Source organism: Taudactylus pleione, unplaced genomic scaffold, assembly GCF_031769625.1.
Source record: "Taudactylus pleione unplaced genomic scaffold, aTauple2 ptg000377l, whole genome shotgun sequence".
Classification (NCBI taxonomy): domain Eukaryota; kingdom Metazoa; phylum Chordata; class Amphibia; order Anura; family Myobatrachidae; genus Taudactylus; species Taudactylus pleione.
Window position 1 is genome coordinate 638,252 of NW_028284778.1, and position 26,331 is coordinate 664,582.

Sequence of the window (26,331 nt, forward strand, 5' to 3'; positions counted from 1 at the left end):
AATAATTCCTCAGTATGTTTCATGGAGGCTTTGTAATTTATACAAGATTGAGGTTAGTAGTGCAATAGGCTTTATTACAGGGGTACAGGAGCAGTGGCTGGAGGAATAGGAATAGGTGATTACAGATAGTGATAAATAATAATGTAACAAGTCTCCGGCGGGTGTGGTCATTTAGAATGTTGACAGGCAACATGGCGACCAATAGGATTTCCGTTCCGGAGATGAGCGTTCCTGATCCTAACGCTAAACCTAACCTTAATCGCAGCCTAACTCTAACCCTAAAATCGTCCAAAAATCGCCTTTCGATATTTTACTGTTGCCGTTCCGTCAATGTCGGCATTCAGACCATGTTGACATTCTCTTGTTGACGTTAGAATGTTGACATTATGAACATATACCGTCTAAGATACATAAACAGTAACAGGTGGTCCAGGTTTTTGCAAGCAGTATGTAAGAAGCAGATATAATCAGGTTCTGTGGTGATAGATAAGAACTGAATAACAGGTGGTCTAGGGCTTTGCAGAGCAGGATACAAGTAACATATATAAGCAGATTCTAATACAGGTTGTGTCTCCCATATCCAAATACTCTTTTTACCATGACTGAGATAATGAAACATTGGCCTTTTGATGGTTCAGTGTACACAAACTTTATTTAAGGCACAAAATGATTACAAATATTGTATAAAATGACCGTCGGGCTTTGTGTATAAGGTGTATATGAAACATAAATGAATTTCATGTATGTACACAAATTTTGTTTGAGCCACACAATTATTGGAAATATTGTATATATAAAATGACCTGCAGGCTGGGTGTATAAGGTGTATTAGGAAACATAAATACATTCTGTGTTTAGATTTGGGTCCCTTTCCCATGATAAACAGCCTAGTGGGAACACTAGTTTTGATAAATGCAACCGATACTGGAAATAAGTCCATGGCAGCAGGGATTACTCCCGTGTGGCAGAAGTTCAGAAGGATAAAGCAGAGACCAGCAGTGTCTCATTCTCAATATGTGTATGGTAACACTGCAGCACCAACGCTATATTGCTACTGTTACTTCTTTTACCTCTGATTGTCTCTGTATCCTGCTCTGCCCTTTATCTCTCACCCAGGTGTGCCCTGCTCCATCCTCATACAGCCCCCCCCCCCACCACTCACTCTGTGCCATCTCCTCCTGTGCCCTACTCCTCTGTCCCACCTCTGCCCTTTATCTCTCACCCAGGTGTGCCCTGCTCCATTCTCCTGCTCTACCCTCATACAGCCCCCCCCACCTCTCACTCTGTGCCATCTCCTCCTGTGCCCTACTCCTCTGTCCCACCACTGCCCTTTCCTGTCTGGGGTTGTCAGCATGGAAGCTTGCAGTCGATAATTGGAACCTATAGATGTGTACACACTGGACGTCAATGCGCCATATAGTGCATCCGGAAAGTATTCACAACGCTTCACTTTTTCCACATTTTGTTATGTTACAGCCTAATTCCAAAATGGAATAAATTCATTTTTGTCCTCAAAATTCTACACACAATATCCCATAATTTTTTTTTTGCAAATGTAATAAAAAAAAAACCCACTAAGATATCACATGTACATAAGTATTCATAGCCTTTGCCATGAAGCTCAAAATTGTGTTCAGGTGCATCCTGTTTCCACTGATCATCCTTGAGATGTTCCTCCAGCTTAATTGGAGTCCACCTGTGGTAAATTCAGTTGATTTGACATTGAATGGTATACACCTGTCTATATAAGGTCCCACACTTGACAGTGCATGTCAGATCACAAACCAAGCATGAAGTCCAAGGAATTGTCTATAGACTTCCGAGACAGGATTGTCTCGAGGCACAAATCTGGGGAAGGGTAAAGAAAAATATCTACTCCTTTGAAGGTCCCAATGACACAGTGACCTTCATCATCCATAAATGGAAGAAGTTCGTAACCACCAGGACTCTTCCTAGAGTTGGCCGGCCGTCTAAACTGAGCGATCGGGGGAGAAGGGTCCTAGTCAGGGAGGTGACCAAGAACCCAATGGTCACTCTGTCAGAGCTACAGCATTTCTGTGTGAAGAGAGTAGAACCTTCCAGAAGGACAGCCATCTCTACAGCAATCCACCAATCAGGCCTGTATGGTAGAGTAACCAGATGGAAGCCACTCCTTAGTAAACAGCACATGGCAGCCCACCTGGAGTTTGCCAAAATGCACCTGAAGACAATGAGAAACAAAAAAAATCATGCTGTAGGGATGTTTTTCAGCGGCAGGAACTGGGAGACTAGTCAGGATAGAGGGAAAGATGAATGCAGCAATGTACAGAGACATCCTGGATGAAAACCTGCTCCAGAGCACTCTTGACCTCAGACTGGGGCGACAGTTCATCTTTCAGCAGGACAATGACCCTAAGCACACAGCCAAGATATCAAAGGAGTGGCTTCAGGACAACTCTGTGAATGTCCTTGAGTGGCCCAGCCAGAGCCCAGACTTGAATCCAATTGAACATCTCTGGAGAGATCTGAAAATGGCTGTGCACCGACGCTTCCCATCCAACCTGATGGAGCTTGAGAGGTGCTGCAAAGAGGAATGGTCAAAACTGCCCAAAGATAGGTGTGCCAAGCTTGTGGCATCATATTCAAAAAGACTTGAGGCTGTAATTGCTGCCAAAGGTGCATCAACAAAGTATTGAGCAAAGGTTGTGAATACTTATATACATGTGATTTCCTAGTTTTTTTTTTTTTTTATTAAATTAGCAAAAATCTCAAAAAAATGTTTTACACGCTGTCATTATGGGGTATTGTGTGTAGAATTTTGAGGACAAAAATGAATTTGTATCATTTTGGAATAAGGCTGTAACATAACAAAATGTGGAAAAAGTGAAGCGCGGGGGAATACTTTCCACAGATGAAGCACCATAGAACTTGGCGTGGGGGGAAAAGCCGTTGACACTGGAATCTCAGCTCTTTATACGCAGATTATGACTCAGTTGCAAACAGAGGCACAAATATCGTACACCCCAGTGATCATGGTCAGGGTATGCTAGCAATTGTAGTTTTCTTGCTTCTATGTGTTTTAATTGTGCAAAGTTAGATTCACATTTTGACAAAAAAGACACGTATGTCGCACAGGACCTGGCACACTGAGAGGGGCTATTTGGTGCGACTGTAGCAGCAGTGATAAAGGACACATCTGTATAGAGGCTGCTGCCCTGTGTTTGGGTGGGTTTGTTTGCTACTTAGTGTCAGCTGCAAAACTTCCATTGTAACCTCATGGCTAGAACTTACTGCAGCTTTAGCACGTCCTGTACTGATTGCTCATATATAATGGTAATAAGTTTTTAGTTTTACCAAATAATATTCTTTAATTTACTAATAATATTTAAGAAAATGCTAACTTGTGTAAAAACAAGATATCTATTACTATACATTTATTCCAGCACAAGGAAGCGATAGCAGGAGCACCTCTGATGGATTTCCCATTTTGTTTTCAGATTTTAAATTAGAAGATGACAACATCAAAGGAAATTCTCCTGGAGAAAACCCCCTTACCCTAAATATGCATGGCGTACGTGGTAGTGCTGATGTGTTACCTGATCCCTCTGATAATGAGGAATGTTCTACTGATTACTCCGATGTCGCTTCATGTAGTACAAGTCACAAAGTATTTGCCTGTCCTGAATGTGATAAATGTTTTCTACATAAGTCGTGCTTAGTCACACATGAGAGAACTCACACTGGTGAGCGGCCGTTTTCATGCTCAGAGTGTGGGAAATGTTTTGCACATAAATCAGGGCTTGTTGTACATGAGAGAACTCACACAGGTGAGCGGCCATTTGCATGCTCAGAGTGTGGGAAATGTTTTACATGTAAATCACATCTTGTTAAACATCAGAGAACTCACACTGGTGAGCGGCCGGTTCCATGTTTTGAATGTGGGAAATGTTTTAAATATAAATCAGAGCTTGCAATACATCAGAGAACTCACACAGGTGAGAGGCCATTTCCATGTTCTGAATGTGGGAAATGTTTTATAAATAAATCAGGGCTTGCTGTACATGAGAGAACTCACACAGATGAGCGGCTATTTGCATGCTCAGAGTGTGGGAAATGTTTTACATGTAAATCATATCTTGTTGCACATCAGAGAACTCACACTGATGAGCGGCTGGTTCCATGTTCTGAATGTGGGAAATGTTTTAAATATAAATCAGAGCTTGCAATACATCAGAGAACTCACACAGGTGAGAGGCCATTTCCATGTTCTGAATGTGGGAAATGTTTTATAAATAATTCAGGGCTTGCTGTACATGAGAGAACTCACACAGGTGTGAAGCCATTTCCATGCTCTGAGTGTGGGAAATGTTTTACATATAAATCAGGGCTTGCTGTACATGAGAGAACTCACACAGGTGCGAATCCGTTTCCATGCTCTGAGTGCGGGAAATGTTTGAGATCAAAATACGCTCTTGTTGTACATCAGCGAACTCACACAGGAGAGAAACCCTTTCCATGTTCCGAGTGTAAGAAACGTTTTACATCGAAAGCAAAGCTTCTAAACCATCAGAGAACTCACACGGGTGAGAAGCCGTTTCCATGTTCTGAGTGTGGGAAATGTTTTGCACAAAAATTGAATCTTCGTTTGCATCAGAGAACTCACACGGGTGAGAAGCCATTTCCATGTTCTGAGTGTGGGAAATGTTTTGCACAAAAAGTGAATCTTCGTTTGCATCAGAGAACTCACACGGGTGAGAAGCCATTTCCATGTTCTGAATGTGTGAAATGTTTTTCTATGAAATCAGAACTTAATAGACATCAGCTAAGCCACACAGGTGAGAAACAATTTCCATGTTTTGAGTGTGAGAAATGTTATACACAGAAATGTCATCTTGTTAGACATCAGAAAATCCACACACAAGAGTAATACAATATCCATGAGATGGTGGTCATAAAACAGGCTGGCTGCAAAGAAAAGTTCCCATATATATCATATATTCTATCCTATAGAGTCATCACTGATTTATTGGGGTTACACAAAATATTGCCAAGCAATTATCTAATTATTATCCACAAAGGTGTAATATGTGTCATTAACCTAAGACTCCGACAGATTGCTTGTGTGAAATGTATTGTAGATCCTCTTATTCTATTAGTGTAATCTTTGGAATATAGCTGATAGTATTAATTCTGTAACCTGTTCCTATGAGTTGTTTTTTTTTACGAAGCTACGAAATTATGAAGCCAAGGTGCAAATGCAATTTATGGCTATATTTTAATATACTTTATATGTTCCGAATTCTATATGGCTGTTATATTATATATTATATACTTCTAATTCTATATGGCAACATACAAATGAGTTACATAGTAACTACAGTCCCCTCCCTTTTAATCAAATCTGATTAATTAGAGAAATAGAAAAACCAAAACAACGCAAAGGCTGACATATATGAGATGGGTGGTGTAAGTAGACCAGACCCAATTTTACCCTTATCCATGCACATTTCCATCATATCCTGATAGTGGAACGTGGGACTTCACCTATGTATCTGCTTAACCAACACATACAGGAGCATTGTGTAGAGTTATATGCTCAGTGTGGCCATAGACCTTACGGTTGGTGGATCCAGCTCTTCTCCGATTGGCTTTTCCTGGTGTAAAACGTTATTGATTACTGGCTCCCTCACCTCCTTTCAGCAGAGAAGGGACAACCATAAAGGCAGGAGAGATAAAGCAGACCTAAACCAGGACTAGCAATGGAAATGGTACTGGGTGTCTTGCGCACTGGATAATAAGGGTTGAGGGGTTTGTTGCAGGTAAGATAGAGGTGCCTAACCTCTTGGTTAATATTATGGAGCGAGGTTTGTTACCGCGCTATACCCCTATATGTGGTGTATGTACATCAGTCTAAAAAAAGACTTAGATGGATATAAGTGAAAATCTATTTATTGGTTAAACACACTGTTAACCACAGATTTGTATCACATATGTGTAAAAGAAGTTGTACACATAATTATGATAAACTTAAAGTAAAACACAATATTACAAACATGTAGTATATGCACATATAGCTGAGGTTGTACACAAAAAGACAGATTAAATGAACACTGTTGAGCACAAAAAAAAAATAATCACAATAGTGTAGGTAGATGTGCACACTGAATTAGACAGAATGCTTGTGAATGGTGATGCTATATAGATCTATGGTTCATATAGTCACGTAGGAGAAGCAGCGTCCCGCTTAACTTGATGGGTCCGTTCCGTACAATCCTGGGTTCTGGAAGGGTAATGCTGGTGAGTTGAAGGATTGTAGTCCCGACCACTGGTGGCGGGGGGGGGGTTTGCTGGATGACAACACTTGTTACCTGTAGACTTGCGTTAATGGAGCCTGCGAGGTGGAGTCCTGCTTGTCCAATCTCAACGGTCCAGCCACACCAGGCAAAGCTTTTGAATTGCATCTCAAGCAAGGGAAGCCAGCACACCCCGTTAACTAGCAGGAGTCCACCTCGCAGGCTCCATTAACGCAGCTTTGTTTTTTGTAATGCACTGAGAGCTTTTTGGAGCAGTCTGAGTATAGGTGTATGTGGGCTCCTGTAAATGGGGACATTTAAAAGGCTGTAATATTGGATGAAAAAAAAAAAGGCTAGTTTGCATTTAATTCTTTTGTCGGTTTACATTTCTGTGTCAAAACCACATCGAAACCTATAGGGGTAAATTTACTAAAGTGAGAGTTTTTAGAAGAGAGTTTTAAAAGTGATGTTGCCCATAGCAACCAATCAGATTCTACTTAACATTTACCTAGCGCCTTCTAGTAGATAATAGCTAGAATCTTATTGGTTGCTATGGCCAACATCACTTTTAAAACTCTCTTCTAAAAAAACCTCTCACTTTAGTAAATTTACCCCATAGAGCCTATAGAACTTTATTACATTGACTTTCTATTATAAAAGGATTACTGCTTTTGTGTTACATATGTGCCCCATCACCCCATCTCCCGTCCTCTCATTGTGATACAACTTCTTAGATTATAAAGATTTGCCCTCAAATATTTTTACTGTTGTAAATAAAATTTTAAAAATGAAAAACTTGCTATCAAACACTGATTGTTCACTATAATTCAAACATGTTTTATTATTTGGTTGGAAGTGTTGAAATAATATCTATTGTATTTTATGTATGTATACTGTACTAAATTACAGCAATTACTTATTACATGCGCTTTCATATATTGCTGCTTTTTATTGTTAAAGCACATTTATTAGCCACGCAATAAATACTTGATCCTTGTATTACATTCTAGTGTTACTTTATATACAGTGTGTGTGTGTGTGTAAATATATATATATATATATATATATATATATATAATGAAAGATATGGTAAGAAATTACCTTTATCTCTCTTTGTGTGAAGTCCATAGGGTCCACAGGGTGACCTTGGGGTATAGGTGATGATGGGAGTCATTCGGGCACCATGCAGTTAATTTTTATTCCCAGAATGCACTGGGTCCCTCTCCTATACCCTGCCCCCGGGTCAGATGCACCTCAGTTTCGTAGAAAGCCAAAGGCCGGAGGAGGATAAAAGAGAGAGAAGAGAGTCTGGAACACTAAAGAATCACATTCTCACACAGAAGGAGATGGAAAACCGGTGACCAGAGCGAAGCCCACAGGTGCATCAGGGTGGGTGCCCTGTGGACCCTATGGACTTCATAGAAAGAGAGATAACTAAGGTAAGTTCTTACCATACAGTGTTCGCGCTGAGCACTACACCACTTTTTCTGGGTCCCATCACATATTATTGGGTTTCAGGGCAGGCAGGAGTTGGAACAGTGCTGGGAGGGGTATGTAGCAGTTGGGGTAGAGGGGGTTGGGGTAAAGCTGGGGGTAAAGGCAGGGAGAAGTTGGGGTAGAGCTGCAGCTAGAGGGGAGTAAGGGCAGGCAGGGCTGGGGCCAGGGAAGGGTAAATGCACACAGTTGTTGAGACAGTGCTGGGGGGCAAGGAGAAGGTTAGGGACAGGCAATGCTGGGTGTAGGGAGGGGGCAAGGGTAGATAGCAGCTAGGACAGTACCTGGGTGGGCAAAGAGGGGGTAAGGGGAAGTGTCGGGTCAGGATAGCAGCTGGGACAGCACTGGGGCGAGAGATACGGGGCAAGTGTAGATAGCAGCTTGGGCAGTATGGGAGGTAGAGGGGGGAAAGAGTTAGCAGCTAGGGCAATACTGGGGACAAGGAAGAGGTCAGGGGGCAGGCAATACTGGGGTTAGAGTTGGGTAAGGGTAGATAACTAGGGCAGTACTAGGGGGCAAGGGGAAGGTAATACTGGGGGCATTACTTGGATTAGGGAGGGGTTAGCATTGCAGCTGGGGCAGAACTGAGGGTAGGGAGGGGGTAAGGATAGATAGCACATGGGGTACAAGTGATGCAGTTATCAGTCCTCCGAATGCACCCTCCTACTGCCCCTATGTAGGAATGGTACCTTAAGTAGCTGCTCTCGGGCAGTATCTTATCCAGAATGTGTGGCTCGGTGCAGTGATATGGCGTGGTGTCTGCCGCGTGGTGATTGGCTGGAGGGCACGCCGCGCTGTGATTGGCTGGAGGGCACGCCGCGCGGTGATTGGCAGGAGGGAACGCCGCGCAGTGATTGGCCAGAGGGGACGCCGCACGGCGATTGACCGGAGGACCGCCATGCAGGGATTGGCCGGGGAGATGCCAGACATGCAGGGATTGGCAGGTGAGACGGCTGCAGCACACACAGCGCCAGCGCGTCCTGCGGGACCCGATCAGTTTTTAAAACTGGGTCCCCAGGTCCCTGTCTTTGATTGGCCCTCGACCTGTTGTTCCCCACCGCAGCGGTGGCCATTGAGCAGTGCAAACTATTGATGGTTCACCACAGATGGGTTTTATGCCATCGATGGTAACCACCAATGGACCCATTGATAGTAACCATCGATGAACACCACTCCGATGGTCATCGGTGAGTTAACGATTGATGTTGCAATTGGTAATTAACATCAGTGGATTAACCATCAATTTTGCAAAAAGTGTTCAACATCGATGGCATGGTCCTATCAATGGTGTGTGTGTTATTGATGATTAGCAACAATCAATGGACATCCCTGCATGACAGGCAGCTAGACAATCATCAAATGGGATAGGGGTAAATGGTGCATTCGGGGGGGAAAAAAACAACAAAACATCACCGCCTTTCACACTTAGGGCCATATTCAATTAGAGGCGAAATCGGACGATTTCGCCTTTAATTGAATTTGGCCCTTTGATAGCAACTCAATCGACCATCTGTGGCAAACCATAGATGTTTAACCATCGAGGGTCGATGGCCATCCTTAATGATTTGTCTGGCAGGGAGAAATACAGGGCCTAATTCAGACCCGCTCGCAAGCGGGTCGATGGTGCCCAAGCGCGAGACCCGAATAACGACGGCCAAGCCGTCGCTATGGGTCTCGCACCAAAGGGGGCGTGCTGTAGATGGTGAGTGACAGCACGCCCCCTTTGGCAGGCGTGCCCGGGGCGTGGCTGCCCAGATGGAGGCGTTCCCATGGGAACGCCTACCGTCTGGGTCCGGCCCCACTGACATCACTAGTGATGTCAGTGGGAGTGTTTTTGCCAAAAGCACTCCAGGACTTGCGGCAACGAGATCCTACCACAAGAGTCTCGTCGCAAGCCCGATGGTCTTGACCATCGCGACCATCTTTTTGGACGCTCGCATAAGCTGTGGGTGGTCACCCACAGCTATGCAAGCGGCTAGGAGGCTGCACCATTTTCAGCTAGGACAGCCCTGATTCAGAGTGAGCGCTCTTGTCAGAGCGTCCGGCTCTGAATCTGGCCCACAGTACAGGGGCCAGCGAGCGTGAGAGTTAGCAGCAGTAAAGAAGCCCATCTGTAGCTCAAGCAATCCAATGAGTCCACATCCTTGGTTTCCTGCCACCAATTAGAGATGGCCGTCAGTGAGGTGTCCACTGATGGCACAAAAAAAACTATAGTCAACCATCAATGGCATACGCAAAAGCAGGGGGGGTTTCCGACTGCCTGGAAACCCCCCTCCCCAGCCCACACCATGACCACAATAGAAATAATAATATAATAGATTGTTACTAGTGCTGCATGTTCTGCTCAGTATCACTAATGAAATAATTAGCACCACCTGTGGATCTTTTAACATGTATCAGCTAGTAATAAATAACCTATGCACAACTAGAAGATCTGGAAGATCACAACTAGAAGAACTGCTATAGAGACCAATATGTACATATACAGTATGTCCAGGGCAGTTCTAGGTTCTTCTGCTGCTCCTCCAGGCTCCAATAGTCTTGGAATGGTGCCCACATCTAAAATAACTACGGTCAGCTCAGGCAGGATGGCCCTACTGCTGCATCTAATGGCTTACTGTGATCACTGGTCCTGTATATGCTGGAATTATTACACACAATACACTTTTTATGACGCTTATTAAAGCTGGTTAAGAACTAATTCTGCCCTCTTCATGGACTGGCCACACTCACTCTAAAATTAAGCATTTGGAAACCCCCCTCTGGAAATCCTGCGTTTGCCACTGAATGGTTTGCGCAATCTCGATGGTTACCGCTGCTGGGGGCACGATGGACTGTGTGCCAATCAAAAATAGGGGTGGGGCTAAGCTCAGTCCTGCTAGGGGGAAGAGTTGGCTGCCACTCAACCATCAATGGCTGAGAACCAGCTAACACAATCGATGTTAAAAATCATGGCTGGTCGTTGACCATCCTTACTACCGATGTAGAATCGATGGATACACAGCTCTAGCTCAGGGAGCTGACACTCTGGTCAGTATATACATAACGTGATGGGACAAGCTCGGAGAGAAGCGGCCATCACTGTAGGTGCAGCAGCGTCCAGCACTGCCCGGGTATGGGGGGGCAGCAGCTACACTATCCCGGCCTAGGCCAGCGGTGGCCATTCACTCAGCACCAGTCTGTACTGTGCAGAAGAACGCGGCTATAACCGGGCTAAATAGTAACCGGCCCGGCAGCCCCGATATAAATTATACTGGCAGTGGTCACTAGAGTGACATACTATTCAGGAACTAGTGTCCTCACTGCATACCCGCGGCGGCCATTTCTCTGTAGTCTCCAGAAAAGGAGAAGTAAAGATCAGCGAGAGGGCGAGCGAGCGGTGGCCAACAGCAAAGTACCCATCCAGAGAGATAGAGCTTTTGGAGAGGCTGCTAATGGGGTGAGAAGCTGCAGTGAACGTGATCTAGGGTAGGGTGCAGTGACTGATGGTGTGTACGGGGTGGGGTGCAGTGAGGGTGAGCTCGAGTTGAGTGCAGTGAGGGTGGTGAGTACGGGTTGGGTGCAGTGAGGGTGGTGAGCACGGGTTGGGTTCAGTGAGGGTGAGCACGGGTTGGGTGCAGTGAAGGTGCTGTAGGTGTGAGGAGAGAATGGAAAGGGGAAGGAGATGTGATTACTGGAGAAGTGTTAGGAAGATCTCTCCAAGTTTGTACATGTTTTAGCCATGTGCATGTATGTGTGCTGTGTTCTGTCATGGGTGACTATGCAGGTTGTGCAGGTGATTGCTGTATATGTACATGTATGTGTGCTGTGTTCTGTCATGGGTGACTATGCAGGTTGTGCAGGTAATTGCTGTATATGTACATGTATGTGTGCTGTGTTCTGTCATGGGTGACTATACAGGTTGTGCAGGTGATTGCTGTATATGTACATGTATGTGTGCTGTGTTCTGTCATGGGTGACTATACAGGGTGTGCAGGTGATTGCTGTATATGTACATGTATGTGTGCTGGGTTCTGTCATGGGTGACTATACAGGTTGTGCAGGTGATTGCTGTATATGTGCATGTGAATATGCTGGGGGTGTGATGTAATTGCTCTACGTGTTTGTCTTCTATATAGATATGTAGTTATCACTAGGTGCAGGGTACTGATCAGTGAGGGGCATATTTTTATTTTGAGGAGCAAAATTTGAGACATGATCTATCGTTAAAACTACTGTAGGGATACATCACGAATTTGCCCTTTAAAATTTAAATTTGCCTTTTTCTTCTTCGGGGTCCACAGTGATCCACAGGGATTCTTTGGGGTGTAGGTGGTGGTTAAGGACAGGACACCAAACAGTTAAGCATTTTGGACTCCAGGATGCTCTGGTCCTTCCCCTCTATAGCCCGCCCCCGAGCCTGAGGTTATCGCTTTGCTTGGTGTCCGGTGTAAAGCCCAAAGCTTTTATTTTATGAGTTTCATATTTTATTTATTTTTACAACTGAGCGCGCAGCATCAGACTGTCCTTAGGGCGTCTGTTCTGCCACCCCATCACTCCTCGGGCACTTGTCTGCTTTCCCTGTTACAACGGCCCTTCCCCCAGCTCAGGCCTCAGACTCCAAGAACGCCCTAGAATTATTACTTTACACTGGTGAGGTCCTGTTTGGCCCAGATCTAGACAAGATTGTAACCACTTTGGCAGCATTAAAAACTGCTCTTCTGCCCTCAGCAACTACTGCAAAGCCTCGGACAACATCCTTCAGGTCCTTTCGTCCCCAGGGAAAGCCTAAAGGCCAGTCCTTTCCACGGCAATGAGCTTCCACAAGGGCCACCAAGCAGACCTGGGCTACCTGACGTCCTGCTTCCAAATCTGAGGACAAACCTTCAGCCTGATGGGGCGGGCCTCCCCCTGTGGGACCCCAGAGTAGGAGGCCGACTTCTTCAATTTGCCCAGTGCTGGCGTCAAACCTCAACAGACACTTGGGTACAAGAAGTGGTCTTTTACGGATATGTCCTCTCATGCCTAAAACGGCCACCCCACCAGTTTTTCTACACAAACTGGAGCAAGAGCCTGCTTATCCGGAAAGCCATTCAGTCCTTGCTGCAGGCGGGGGTAATAGTTCCAGGTCCGCTATCACAGCGAGGTAACGGTTATTATTCTACCCGGTTTCTCGTTCAGAACCCAAATGGGTCTTATCGGCCTATCCTCAACCTCAAATCCCTAAATAAATTCATCAGGATGCCCAGGTTTCGGTTGGAAACCCTTTGCTATATTGTCCTAGCTATGAAGCCTGGGGACATTATAGTATCTCTGGATATTCAGGACGCTTACCTACATGTACCTATATAGCCCTCTCATCAGCAATATCTCCGGTTTGCTGTCCTACAGAAATATTTCCAAATTCAGGCCCTACCCTTTGGACTTTCTACAGCTCCACGGGTCTTTACCAAAATGATGGTGGTCATGACAGCCCACCTCCGTTGTCAGGGAGACAGACTGCTACCATACCTGGACGTATGGTAGCAGTATCTTATCTTGCTCTTAGCACACTCCCCAGAGGTTCATCAACGACATCTTCAGGTAACCATTGCCTTCCTACAGAGACACGGCTGGTTAATCAACTGGAGTAAGTCCTCCCTGATCCCTTCCCAAAGGATGGTCCATCTGGGGCTCTCATAGATTCTCAGAGAATCTTCCTAACAACAGACAAGATCTCCACACTTCAACAACGAGTGCGCAGATTTCTCCGCAATTGCCGAGTGTCAATGCATTCAGCAAAGCAGATTCTGGGATTTATGGTATTCACCTTCACATGGTGGAGTACGCTCAGTTCCTCTCCAGGCCTCTGCAACACCTAATCCTCTTCAGGTGGAACGGGCTGCCCCATCTGATCAGTTCTGAGACAATGTCTCTCTCTCCAGAGGTTCGTCTGTCCCTCTCCTTTTGGTTAAAGACGTCCCGCCTAACCAAGGCTCGCCCCTTTTGGATCCCGGAATGGGTACTCCTTACAATGGATGCCAGTCTCCAGGTCTTGGGTGCAGTGACCGGTCTACACTCCTTCCAGGGACGTTTTACATCGATCGATTCGACCTTGCCAATCAATGTATTGGAACTCCAAGCCATCTACAGGGCCCTCACTCTGGCTCAGGACATTCTTTAGGGCAAGCCTGTACACGTGCAGTCCGATAACGCCACAGCAGTGGCCTAAATCAATCACCAAGGAGGCACTCGAAGTCAGTCAGCAACGGCAGAAGTGTCACGCATACTCACATGGGCCGAAGGTCACCTCCCGGTTATCTCCGCTGTGTTCATTCCGGGAGTTATCAACTGGGTAATGGACTTTATTATTATTTATTATTATAATTTATTTATATGGTGCCACAAGTGTTCCGCAGCGCCTTACAAAGTACATAGACAAAGAAGTAACCATTGACTTACAATACAATACAATACAGGACATGGATAAACATTGCTATATTAGCGACCTTAACGCCCGCATAAGCAGCCAAGTCTTAGTTGCCCTAGTGGGGAGTAAGAGATAAATTAAATTACAGTAGGGGGAAGCACAAGAAGGTAGAGGGCCCTGGTCGAAAGAGCTTACATTCTTTAAGGGAGGGGAAGACAAACAGGAGTGACACAGAATGGGGTGGGCGGGGAGAAAGGAAGATGTAGCAGCAAGTTAGGATGAGAGCTGGAAGGCTTTAATGAAGCAGTGGGTCTTAAGAGCTTCCTCAGACGTCACGACGTGCATGCCGGGGAATGGTCTCTCCACCCGGAAGTCTTTCAACTCCTAGTGGACAGGTGGGGCCTACCGGAGGTGGACCTCATGGCCTCCTGCACAATCGCAAATTGCCAGTGTATGGGTCCAGAACAAGGGACACACCGAAGCAGCCTTCGTAGATGCCTTGTCAGTGAAGTGGACCTTCCATCTGGCGTACTTATTCCCTCCACTTTCCTTTCTTCCTTGGGTTCTTTGGAAGTTCAAGCAAGATGGAGGCACTGTCCTACTGGTGGCTCCAGCCTGGCCCAGACGTCATTGCTACTCTGATCTGCACAGCCTCTCCATAGACGCTTTTCTCCTACTTCCTCAACGTCAGGGTCCATGTTTACATCCACACCTGGCCCGTCTGTCTTTGCGTATAATTCGCAGTGCGCGTGTGCAAGCCAGTCACTGCGATCGGGAATGAAGCGCTCGTAATACACAGACTGGTCGCTACTTTGAATGACAGTGCCATTTGCGGGTGGTAACAGGGGAAGGTACTTGTGAACGGGGGAGTGGTGCTGCGAACGCAGGCGTGTCTGGCTGTCAAAACGGAGTTTTATGGGTGTGCATAATTAGCAAAGATGCGTCATTGTACACGTCACTTGGTTGTATTTTACACTGAAGTGCTTGCGGCAGGGTAGAGTCAACCGCTGCGTTCGCTTCCGATGGTTCTCGGTATACCGATGGTTGCAGACACTTCCCGGAAATGACGTTCGCTAGTGGGCGTCTTAAGAAACGCTGATCGGCGTCTGCATACACAAAGTGACCGCACGCCAAGACATAGTGGGCGTGCTTATTCCTTGCCGTGCGTTCGCCTGCCATGCTGTCACTTAGCCGAATTTGCATATGCTGGGAGCGAGCGTACGCATCTAGCGAATGGGTCTGAATGAGCTCCTATGCTCAAAGCCTGTAAACCAGCCTCTGCCCGGATCTATCACAGAGTGTGGCACACATACTTCCAGTGGTGTGGTACCAGAAACTATGACCCTCTGGTTTTTAGGGTCTCTAGAGTCCTGGCCTTCCTTCAGGCAGGATTGGACCTTGGACTCTGCTTGGCCTCGCTGAAAGTGAATGTCTCTGCTCTGTCTATCTGGTGCCAGCGCAGAATTTCTCCACTGCTGGATGTTCACAGTTTCCTTCTGGGTGCCCTGCGTATTCAACGTCCCTTTGTCCAACCAGTGGCTCCGTGGGATTTATCAGTGGTTCTCCAGGCTCTTCAGGGTCCTCCTTTTGAACCCCTGGAATCGGTGGAACTTGAGTGGCTCACAGCGAAGTAATTTTTTCTTCTGGCTCTTGCGTCCGCTCGTAGGGTGTCAGAGTTAGGGGCGCTTTCCTGACGCTCCTCATTTTTGATCTTTCATCAGGACAGGGCTGTTCTTCAAACTCGTCCTGATTTCGTTTCCATATTAACGAGGAAATTGTAGTCCCGGCCTTCCAATCACCAGACCTTTCGGCAGGTAAGGCCTCCTTCGATGTGGTCTGTGCTCTCAGGATCTACGTGGACCGTACAAGTTCTATGAGGAGCACAGATTCCATATTTGTCCTCTATGGATTTCACAAGAAGGACTGGCCAGCTAACAGATTCTGGCCAGATGTCTTCGCATGACTATCTCACAGGCTTACACGCAGGCGGGCCTTCCTGTACCGGCTACCGTCACTGCTCATTCCACTCGCTCTGTGTGACCCTCATGGGCAGCCCGCTGTGGTGCTTCAGCCGAACAACTTTGTAAGGCAGCCACATGGTCTTCTGTCCACACCTTTCTTCGGTTCTGTGCCTTCGATACCTTTACCTCTCAGGATGCTTCTTTTGGACGCCGGATTCTCCTTTCAGCTCTGGATTGTCCCCACCCTTGAATAACTGCTTTGGGACTTCCCCAACGTATCCCTGTGGATCCCTATGGACCCTGAAGAAGAAAATGAGAGTTATGGTAAAACTTACCTTTGTTTACTCTTCCTTCGAAGTCCATAGGGCACCCTCCTTTACGCTCCTGGCTTCTATGGGTTATGTTTTCTGGTCACCAGTTTCCCGTCTCTTTGATGTGAGTGTGATTCTTCTGTGTACCAGTCTTCCTTCTCTCCTCCTCCTGCCTTGGGTTTGTTACAAACTGAGGAGTTCATTCAGACCCGGACACTAAGCTGCGCTCTCTCGCAGCCATCAGGGGCAGGGTATGCAAATTCTGCGATCGCTCGGCCAGGCTCTAGGACGCCCTCTATGTCTTAGAGAGCGACGGCAGAGTGATCGCACGCCGGTGTAAAGACACCCACTTTTCTTTCTAAGAACACGTCATCTCCAGGAAGTGTATGATTATTCAGTAACATCGAGAGCCCTTAAGGTAGACCCTACCCCGTCGCAAGCACTGCGATCACTGCAGGCTGAAATACAACCAGGTGACATGTACAATGACGCTGAAATGCTAATTATGCACTGTCAAAGAACGCCGTTTTGACGCTCAGACACGCGTTCGCACATCCACTCCTCCATTTTCCCGGACCTTCCCCTGTTACCATCCACAAACGGCACTATCTCACTCAAAGTTGCGGCCCGTCTGCGGGCTTCGAGCGAGCACTTCCCCATCGCAAAGACTGGTTCGCGCATGCATATTTTGCCGCATGCGCAGGTGGGTGACAATCGCCCATAGCGAGCGAACGTGGCTTAGCATCCGGGTCTGAATCGGCCCCTGATTACCTCAGACTCGGGGGCGGGGTATAGGGGGGAAAGATCGGAGCATTCTGGGAGTCCAGAAAGCTTAACTGTTTGTTGTACGATCCTTAAGCACCACCTACACCCGAAGGTATCCCTGTAGACCCTATGGACTTCAAAGAAAGATCGTTAACAAAGGTAAAGTTTACCATAACTGCCCGAAAAGGGGGCGTGGCTGTGAGAAAAGGGGGAATGGCTTTAAGACACGCCTCCTTTTCATCACTCCTGGGGGCATGATAACAAGTTCTCACATTGTCCTTTGACGGGTAAAAGAATAAATAAGTGATGGTATTGTCTGCCCATTATCAGTATATTATTGCTCTGTATCTCCAGGAGTGTGCTCATTCCTTACTGCAAGATATCAATAAAGCATCACTTAATATTATAACTCCCGTTAGCTGTGAGCATTATAATAAGTGTGGGTTATTGCGTTAACGAATCGGCACACTCCGGGAGATAACGGGGGCTTCTGCCGAGGAATGGGGTTGCCCCACTACAATATATACACCTGATAGACTGAGCTGCCTCTTGCTGGGTACACACTGGCTGATCAATTGATCAGCCAATATATCTACTGGCCTTCGGCCAGTGTGTACAGACTATATGTCTGTGAACCGGTTCAGACATATCGCATTGGCTGTGCTGCACAGCCGATGGACAGATATGTCTGCACACAGCGGCAGCCGCGGGGAGTGGGGCTGCCCCGCCCCCGATTCGCCTCCCTGCCAGCGGGACCCATGGCTGCGGGATAGATGATGGCTGTTCAGTGTGTATAAATGATCATCATCTAAAGATATATCGGCAGATCACTCGATCTGCAGGTATATCTTTCAGGTATGTACCCACCTTCAGACAGACCTATTTATTCTATGCTAATATAGATTTGGAAAAAATCCAGTTATATATATATATATATATATTATGATGTTTTTTGGGCAGCGCCTAAAGTGGATTATACAACTCTATATGGGATCCATATATATATACACATGAACAGCGCTAGATTACTAATTGAGTACTGGTAGTGTAAATATACAACATAAATAGCATATGAAAAGAATTCCTATAATTTGTATTGCAATTGTATATAATATATAATAGAAACAGTGGAAACTATACGGCTTGGTTAGAGGAAAAAAAATCAGTTTTATTCTTCAGTTAAAGTTGTAAACATCCATATGTCTGGAAAGGGTGCAATTAAAAGTCTCTTTATGAAAAGCAACAAATTCAGTCCAAATGACAGATGTCAATAAATTGTTAAAAATCTCTGTAAAGAAAACAACATTCTCCAGTCCAGAAATGACAAATGTCAATATATCAATATAGTTGCAGCAGTCACCGGCCTATGCATATGTATCCGGAATAATATCCAGCTTGTGATTTAATTACCAGAAGTGTCCACAGCCTGAAGTATGTGCAGGAGTTCTTGCACTGGCGTGCTGATGGTATAAAGTAGAGGCTGGAAAGCAGAAGAAAATAATGCTGGTCTGGAAATAAGTCCACAAAGGTCCCAAGTGCTGTATAGATGTAGTGGGGGAGCTAAACGTTTCGCTGTAGTAGGTCCCACAGCTTCCTCAGTAGCATACATATATGGGATCCAATTCCCACTTTATATAGTATAATACATAGAGTGTGTGAGGTGATAATGATGAATTTTAGATTCCTCCTATCAGGCTTAACAAGGGACCTTTTTCATCCTGAGTTCACCCAAATACAAATAATAACTTTCTTTCCTTTTTAGTACACAGTTTTATAAAAAAAAAAACATAAAATCAAATTTAAACCTTATTCTCACATATACATATACATCTTGACCATTGTGGGACAGATGTTAGTACACTTGCTGTCTCCCTTTATAGGGACAAGCTCTTTGACAGCCTGTAGGGCCCACTTTGGATCTTGATATCTTGTCATCCAACGCGTTTCGTCATAAATTACTTCCTATGGGGTGTTTGTTAGGAACTGGTTACTTACTTCTTTCGGGAGTATATATCCACCAGAAGAATCAATTTAAGGATGGTGACAATGTAAGCTATTAGCATAGGATCAAACAATAAGTATCCCAGCCAGTCCGTCTTGTTAGCAACTGGTTATCTACTTCTATTGGAGATTTAAATCCACCAGGAAGGTAAGCTTTTAGCCTAGACTCAACATTTTCAGTCTCTCAGCATAGTGCTCAGTTCACCAGTCTGGAGTAAACACATAGTGCCCTATTTACTACAATCCTCATTTAGAATGCAGATTGTAGTGTGATATTACCGACTGAATTCGCATTATGAATCACAGGAATTCATAATGCGTTCACAGGAATATATTAAAAATCCCTTGCAGGGACAGAGCTTGCGCTAAATTCCATCCGCAGCCTTATCACTGTATTTTTCAGAAAAAATACAGTGATAAGGTTCCCGCGCATGCGTTGACCAGCCACCGCTATCCCACCCTCCACCCCTCCCCCCTGCAATCATGACAGCTGACCAGGTCACAGTGCAGAATGGGAGACCAGCTGACCGAAGCCGCGGAGGACATCACCGCAGCCCCGAACTCCGGTCCCTGGACTCGGGTGTAACTTTTTATTTTACTACATTTGTTTTCTTTTTTTTTTTCTTTTTTGCAGCGATCAGCGTATGGTCTGTTTAGACCACACAGCTGATCACAGGGGCCGGCTCCAAGCTCTGCTTTGCCCGTTATAGCAGAGCAGGTGTCCAGTAACCGGGGAAAACCCTTGATAACTCCACCTCCAGGTGGCGTTATTATCACAGGGCTTCCCCCGGTATTTATTCACAATTTATTTTTAGTAATTCTCAGGCAGATCACATTTCCCATTACAATTATGGGAATTGCGATCTGATGACTAAATATATGTGATAATTAGGGCTTAGGTGATACTAAAATAATGTTAATAAATAGAGCCCATAGTCACAGTTTACTGGGCAGCTTTGGTTTACGTATGTGTTTATTCTCACCTAGTTGCAGAGTGATTAAGCCGTAAGAAGTTCACAGAGACCATATCTAGGAGATAATCTTGAGGAGACGCCATCATGGAAAAGTTAAGGCTATACAAGGTCAGAAATCAAATATTTATTAATGTTCATTTTAGAGATTATCCAGCAAGTGAATAGAGAGGTGAGGGAGTCTGGGAGTGTCACAGTAACATCACTGTTATCTCTATTACTAACACAGAGACATGACTGGGGAGGTGAGGGAGTCTGGGAGTGTCACAGTGACATCACTCTTATCTCTATTACTAACACAGGGACCTGACTGGGGAGGTGAGGGAGTCTGGGAGTGTCACAGTGACATCACTATTATCTCTATTACTAACACAGTGACCTGACTGGGGAGGTGAGGGAGTCTGGGAGTGTCACAGTGACATCACTCTTATCTCTATTACTAACACAGGGACCTGACTGGGGAGGTGAGGGAGTCTGGGAGTGTCACAGTAACATCACTATTATCTCTATTACTAACACAGTGACCTGACTGGGGAGGTGAGGGAGTCTGGGAGTGTCACAGTGACATCACTCTTATCTCTATTACTAACACAGGGACCTGACTGGAGAGGTGAGGGAGTCTGGGAGTGTCACAGTGACATCACTATTATCTCTATTACTAACACAGGGACCTGAGTGGGGAGGTGAGGGAGTCTGGGAGTGCCACAGGGACATCACTATTATCTCTATTACTAACACAGGGACCTGACTGGGGAGGTGAGGGAGTCTGGGAGTGTCACAGTGACATCACTATTATCTCTATTACTAACACAGGGACCTGACTGGGGAGGTGAGGGAGTTTGGGAGTGTCACAGTGACATCACTCTTATCTCTATTACTAATACAGGGACCTGACTGGAGAGGTGAGGGAGTCTGGGAGTGTCACAGTAACATCACTATTATCTCTATTACTAACACAGTGACCTGACTGGGGAGGTGAGGGAGTCTGGGAGTGTCACAGTGACATCACTCTTATCTCTATTACTAACACAGGGACCTGACTGGAGAGGTGAGGGAGTCTGGGAGTGTCACAGTGACATCACTATTATCTCTATTACTAACACAGGGACCTGAGTGGGGAGGTGAGGGAGTCTGGGAGTGCCACAGGGACATCACTATTATCTCTATTACTAACACAGGGACCTGACTGGGGAGGTGAGGGAGTCTGGGAGTGTCACAGTGACATCACTATTATCTCTATTACTAACACAGGGACCTGACTGGGGAGGTGAGGGAGTTTGGGAGTGTCACAGTGACATCACTCTTATCTCTATTACTAATGCAGGGACCTGACTGGAGAGGTGAGGGAGTCTGGGAGTGTCACAGTGACATCACTATTATCTCTATTACTAACGCAGGGACCTGACTGGGGAGGTGAGGGAGTCTGGGAGTGTCACAGTGACATCACTCTTATCTCTATTACTAACACAGGGACCTGACTGGGGAGGTGAGGGAGTCTGGGATTGTCACAGAGACCTCACTCTTATCTCTATTACTAACACAGAGACCTGACTGGAGAGGTGAGGGAGTATGGGAGTGTCACAGTGACATCACTATTATCTCTATTACTAACACAGGGACCTGACTGGGGAGGTGAGGGAGTCTGGGATTGTCACAGTGACATCACTCTTATCTCTATTTCTAACACGGAGGTGAGGGGGTCTGGGAGTGTCACAGTGACATCATTATTATCTCTATTACTAACACAGGTACCTGACTGGGGAGGTGAGGGAGTCTGGGAGTGTCACAGTGACATCACTCTTCTCTCTATTACTAACACAGGGACCTGACTGGGGAGGTGAGGGAGTCTGGGAGTGTCACAGTGACATCACTCTTATCTCTATTTCTAACACGGAGGTGAGGGGGTCTGGGAGTGTCACAGTAACATCATTATTATCTCTATTACTAACACAGGGACCTGACTGGGGGGGTGAGGGAATCTGGGAGACAGGTTCCACCATTAGAGATCATGGTCTCTGAGATGTTCCCATAAGTCTTGTCAAAAACATGTATCTATAGGGCACCCATTTGCACATACAAACTATTCTACTGATGAGGTCCAGCTAGTCGGCACGTGACGAAACGCATTTAGGTCATTCTGTGATGACCTACACCCTTTGCAGATAAGCGTGGTAGTATTAAAAAGTGAAAGTTTGATTTAGGATTGTTTAGTTTGTCCCATTACTTTTGGCCCCTTAAAAAGTGGGAGGCACATATAGAAACCGTTATAATTCCTACACCGTTCACCTGATTTGGATGTAATTACCCTCAAATTAAATCTGAAAGTCTGCAGTTAAAGCACATCTTGTTTGTTTCATTTCAAAGCCATTGTGGTGGTGAATAGAGGCCAAAATATGAAAATTCTGTCAATGTCCCAATATTTATGCACCTGACTGTATGTGTTTGTTTTAGTGAACAGAAACTGGAAAAAACAAGCTTTGTCCTAATTTGCAAAACTATTTACCCTTTACTAGCATAGAATAGGAGATGTATTTGTAATCTAGTCCCTTCTTCTCATGTGCATCAGTAATCATTACAGGCAATTACAGATAGGGGCATAAAGTAGATAGTAATTAAGGTTTTATCAAATATCAAAGTGACTTTCTGCTGTATAAACATAGACCAGCTGTGTGTGTATAATACACTGATCTTCTCTTTAAACTGATTTACTGATAATCTGACATTATTATTGTGTTTTATTGTTTTGTGGGTTAATTAGGTTGAAGAACTGACTAATATAAAAGAAGAAAATATAGAGGGAGAAGAAGAGACGTATGTGGGGGGTGATCAGCAGTGTAAGGAGGAGGAAATCCCTACAGCTATCAGCACAGGTGAGTAATAATCACTAAGTACAGAACAGTCACATATTCTCCTTGTTCTGTCACTACAGCAATCTCTTATCCTACACCCTCCACTGTCACTACAGCCATCTCTTATCCTACACCCTCCTCTGTCACTACAGCACTCTCTTATCCTACACCCTCCTCTGTCACTACAGCCATCTCTTATCCTACACCCTCCTCTGTCACTACAGCAATCCCTTATCCTACACCCTCCTCTGTCACTACAGCTATCTCTTATCCTACACTCTCCTCTGTCACTACAGCCATCTCTTATCCTACACTCTCCTCTGTCACTACAGCAATCTCTTATCCTACACCCTCCTCTGTCACTACAGCCATCTCTTATCCTACACCCTCCTCTGTCACTACGGCCATCTCTTATCCTACACCCTCCTCTGTCACTACGGCAATCTCTTATCCTGCACCCTCCTCTGTCACTACAGCCATCTCTTATCCTACACCCTCCTCTGTCACTACAGCAATCTCTTATCCTACACCCTCCTCTGTCACTACAGCCATCTCTTATCCTACACCCTCCTCTGTCACTACAGCCATCTCTTATCCTACACCCTCCTCTGTCACTACAGCCATCTCTTATCCTACACCCTCCTCTGTCACTACAGCCATCTCTTATCCTACACCCTCCTCTGTCATTACAGCCATCTCTTATCCTACACCCTCCTCTGTCACTACAGCAATCTTTTATCCTGCACCCTCCTCTGTCACTACAGCACTCTCTTATCCTACACCCTCCTCTGTCACTACAGCCATCTCTTATCTTACACCCTCCTCTGTCACTACAGCCATCTCTTATCCTACACCCTCCTCTGTCATTACAGCAATCTCTTATCCTACATCCTCCTCTGTCATTACAGCAATCTCTTATCCTACACCTTCCTCTGTCACTACAGCCATCTCTTATCCTACACCTTCCTCTGTCACTACAGCCATCTCTTATCCTACGTTCTCCTCTGTCACTACAGCCATCTCTTATCCTACACCCTCCTCTGTCACTACAGCCATCTCTTATCCTACACCCTCCTCTGTCACTACAGCAACCTCTTATCCTACACCCTCCTCTGTCACTACAGCAATCTCTTATCCTACACCCTCCTCTGTCACTACAGCCATCTCTTATCCTACACCCTCCTCTGTCACTACAGCCATCTCTTATCCTACAACCTCCTCTGTCACTACAGCAATCTCTTATCCTACAACCTCCTCTGTCACTACAACCATCTCTTATCCTGCACCCACCTCTGTCACTACAGCAATCTCTTATCCTACACCTTCCTCTGTCACTACAGCCATCTCTTATCCTACAACCTCCTCTGTCACTACAGCAATCTCTTATCCTACAACCTCCTCTGTCACTACAGCAATCTCTTATCCTGCACCCTCCTCTGTCACTACAGCAATCTCTTATCCTATACCTTCCTCTCACTACAGCCATCTCTTATCCTACACCCTCCTCTGTCACTACAGCAATCTCTTATCCTACACCCTCCTCTGTCACTACAGCAATCTCTTATCCTACACCTTCCTCTCACTACAGCCATCTCTTATCCTACACCCTCCTCTGTCACTACAGCAATCTCTTATCCTACACCTTCCTCTGTCACTGCTACAGCAATCTCTTATCCTACATCCTCCTCTGTCACTACAGCAATCTCTTATCCTACACCTTCCTCTGTCACTGCTACAGCCATCTCTTATCCTGCACCCTCCTCTGTCATTACAGCCATCTCTTATCCTACCCCTCCTCTGTCATTACAGCCATCTCTTATCCTACACCTTCCTCTCACTACAGCAATCTCTTATCCTGCACCCTCCTCTGTCACTACAGCAATCTCTTATCCTACACCCTCCTCTGTCACTACAGCAATCTCTTATCCTACACCTTCCTCTATCACTACAGCAATCTCTTATCCTACATCCTCCTCTGTCTTTACAGCAATCTCTTATCCTACACCTTCCTCTGTCACTACAGCCATCTCTTATCCTACGTTCTCCTCTGTCACTACAGCAATCTCTTATCCTACACCCTCCTCTGTCACTACAGCAGTCTCTTATCCTACACCCTCCTCTGTCACTACAGCAATCTCTTATCCTACACCCTCCTCTGTCACTACAGCAATCTCTTATCCTACACCCTCCTCTGTCACTACAGCAATCTCTTATCCTACACCCTCCTCTGTCACTACAGCACTCTCTTATCCTACACCCTCCTCTGTCACTACAGCAATCTCTTATCCTACACCCTCCTCTGTCACTACAGCAATCTCTTATCCTACACCCTCCTCTGTCACTACAGCAATCTCTTATCCTACACCCTCCTCTGTCACTACAGCAATCTCTTATCCTACACCCGCCTCTGTCACTACAGCAATCTCTTATCCTACACCCTCCTCTGTCACTACAGCAGTCTCTTATCCTACACCCTCCTCTGTCACTACAGCAATCTCTTATCCTACACCCTCCTCTGTCACTACAGCAATCTCTTATCCTACACCCTCCTCTGTCACTACAGCAGTCTCTTATCCTACACCCTCCTCTGTCACTACAGCAATCTCTTATCCTACACCCTCCTCTGTCACTACAGCAATCTCTTATCCTACACCTTCCTCTCACTACAGCCATCTCTTATCCTACACCCTCCTCTGTCACTACAGCAATCTCTTATCCTACACCTTCCTCTGTCACTGCTACAGCAATCTCTTATCCTACATCCTCCTCTGTCACTACAGCAATCTCTTATCCTACACCTTCCTCTGTCACTGCTACAGCCATCTCTTATCCTGCACCCTCCTCTGTCATTACAGCCATCTCTTATCCTACCCCTCCTCTGTCATTACAGCCATCTCTTATCCTACACCTTCCTCTCACTACAGCAATCTCTTATCCTGCACCCTCCTCTGTCACTACAGCAATCTCTTATCCTACACCCTCCTCTGTCACTACAGCAATCTCTTATCCTACACCTTCCTCTATCACTACAGCAATCTCTTATCCTACATCCTCCTCTGTCTTTACAGCAATCTCTTATCCTACACCTTCCTCTGTCACTACAGCCATCTCTTATCCTACGTTCTCCTCTGTCACTACAGCAATCTCTTATCCTACACCCTCCTCTGTCACTACAGCAGTCTCTTATCCTACACCCTCCTCTGTCACTACAGCAATCTCTTATCCTACACCCTCCTCTGTCACTACAGCAATCTCTTATCCTACACCCTCCTCTGTCACTACAGCAATCTCTTATCCTACACCCTCCTCTGTCACTACA

At 45.7% G+C, this 26,331-nt stretch overlaps 2 protein-coding genes across 2 annotated transcripts in view; both read left to right on the top strand.

Moving 5' to 3' along the window:
- LOC148507973 (uncharacterized) overlaps window positions 1-6,724 on the top strand; it is a 31,053-nt gene extending 24,329 nt beyond the window's left edge. Inside the window, exon 4 of the mRNA XM_088445119.1 lies at window positions 3,477-6,724. Coding sequence (XP_088301245.1) covers window positions 3,477-4,906 — 1,430 coding nt within the window. The 3' untranslated portion in view covers window positions 4,907-6,724. The remainder of the gene's footprint in view (window positions 1-3,476) is intronic.
- Window positions 6,725-10,887: 4,163 nt separating this feature from the next.
- The window catches only part of LOC148507974 (uncharacterized), a 29,568-nt gene continuing 14,124 nt past the window's right edge, over window positions 10,888-26,331 (top strand). Inside the window, exons 1-3 of the mRNA XM_088445136.1 lie at window positions 10,888-11,205; window positions 20,180-20,274; window positions 22,922-23,033. Coding sequence (XP_088301262.1) covers window positions 20,251-20,274; window positions 22,922-23,033 — 136 coding nt within the window. The 5' untranslated portion in view covers window positions 10,888-11,205; window positions 20,180-20,250. The remainder of the gene's footprint in view (window positions 11,206-20,179; window positions 20,275-22,921; window positions 23,034-26,331) is intronic.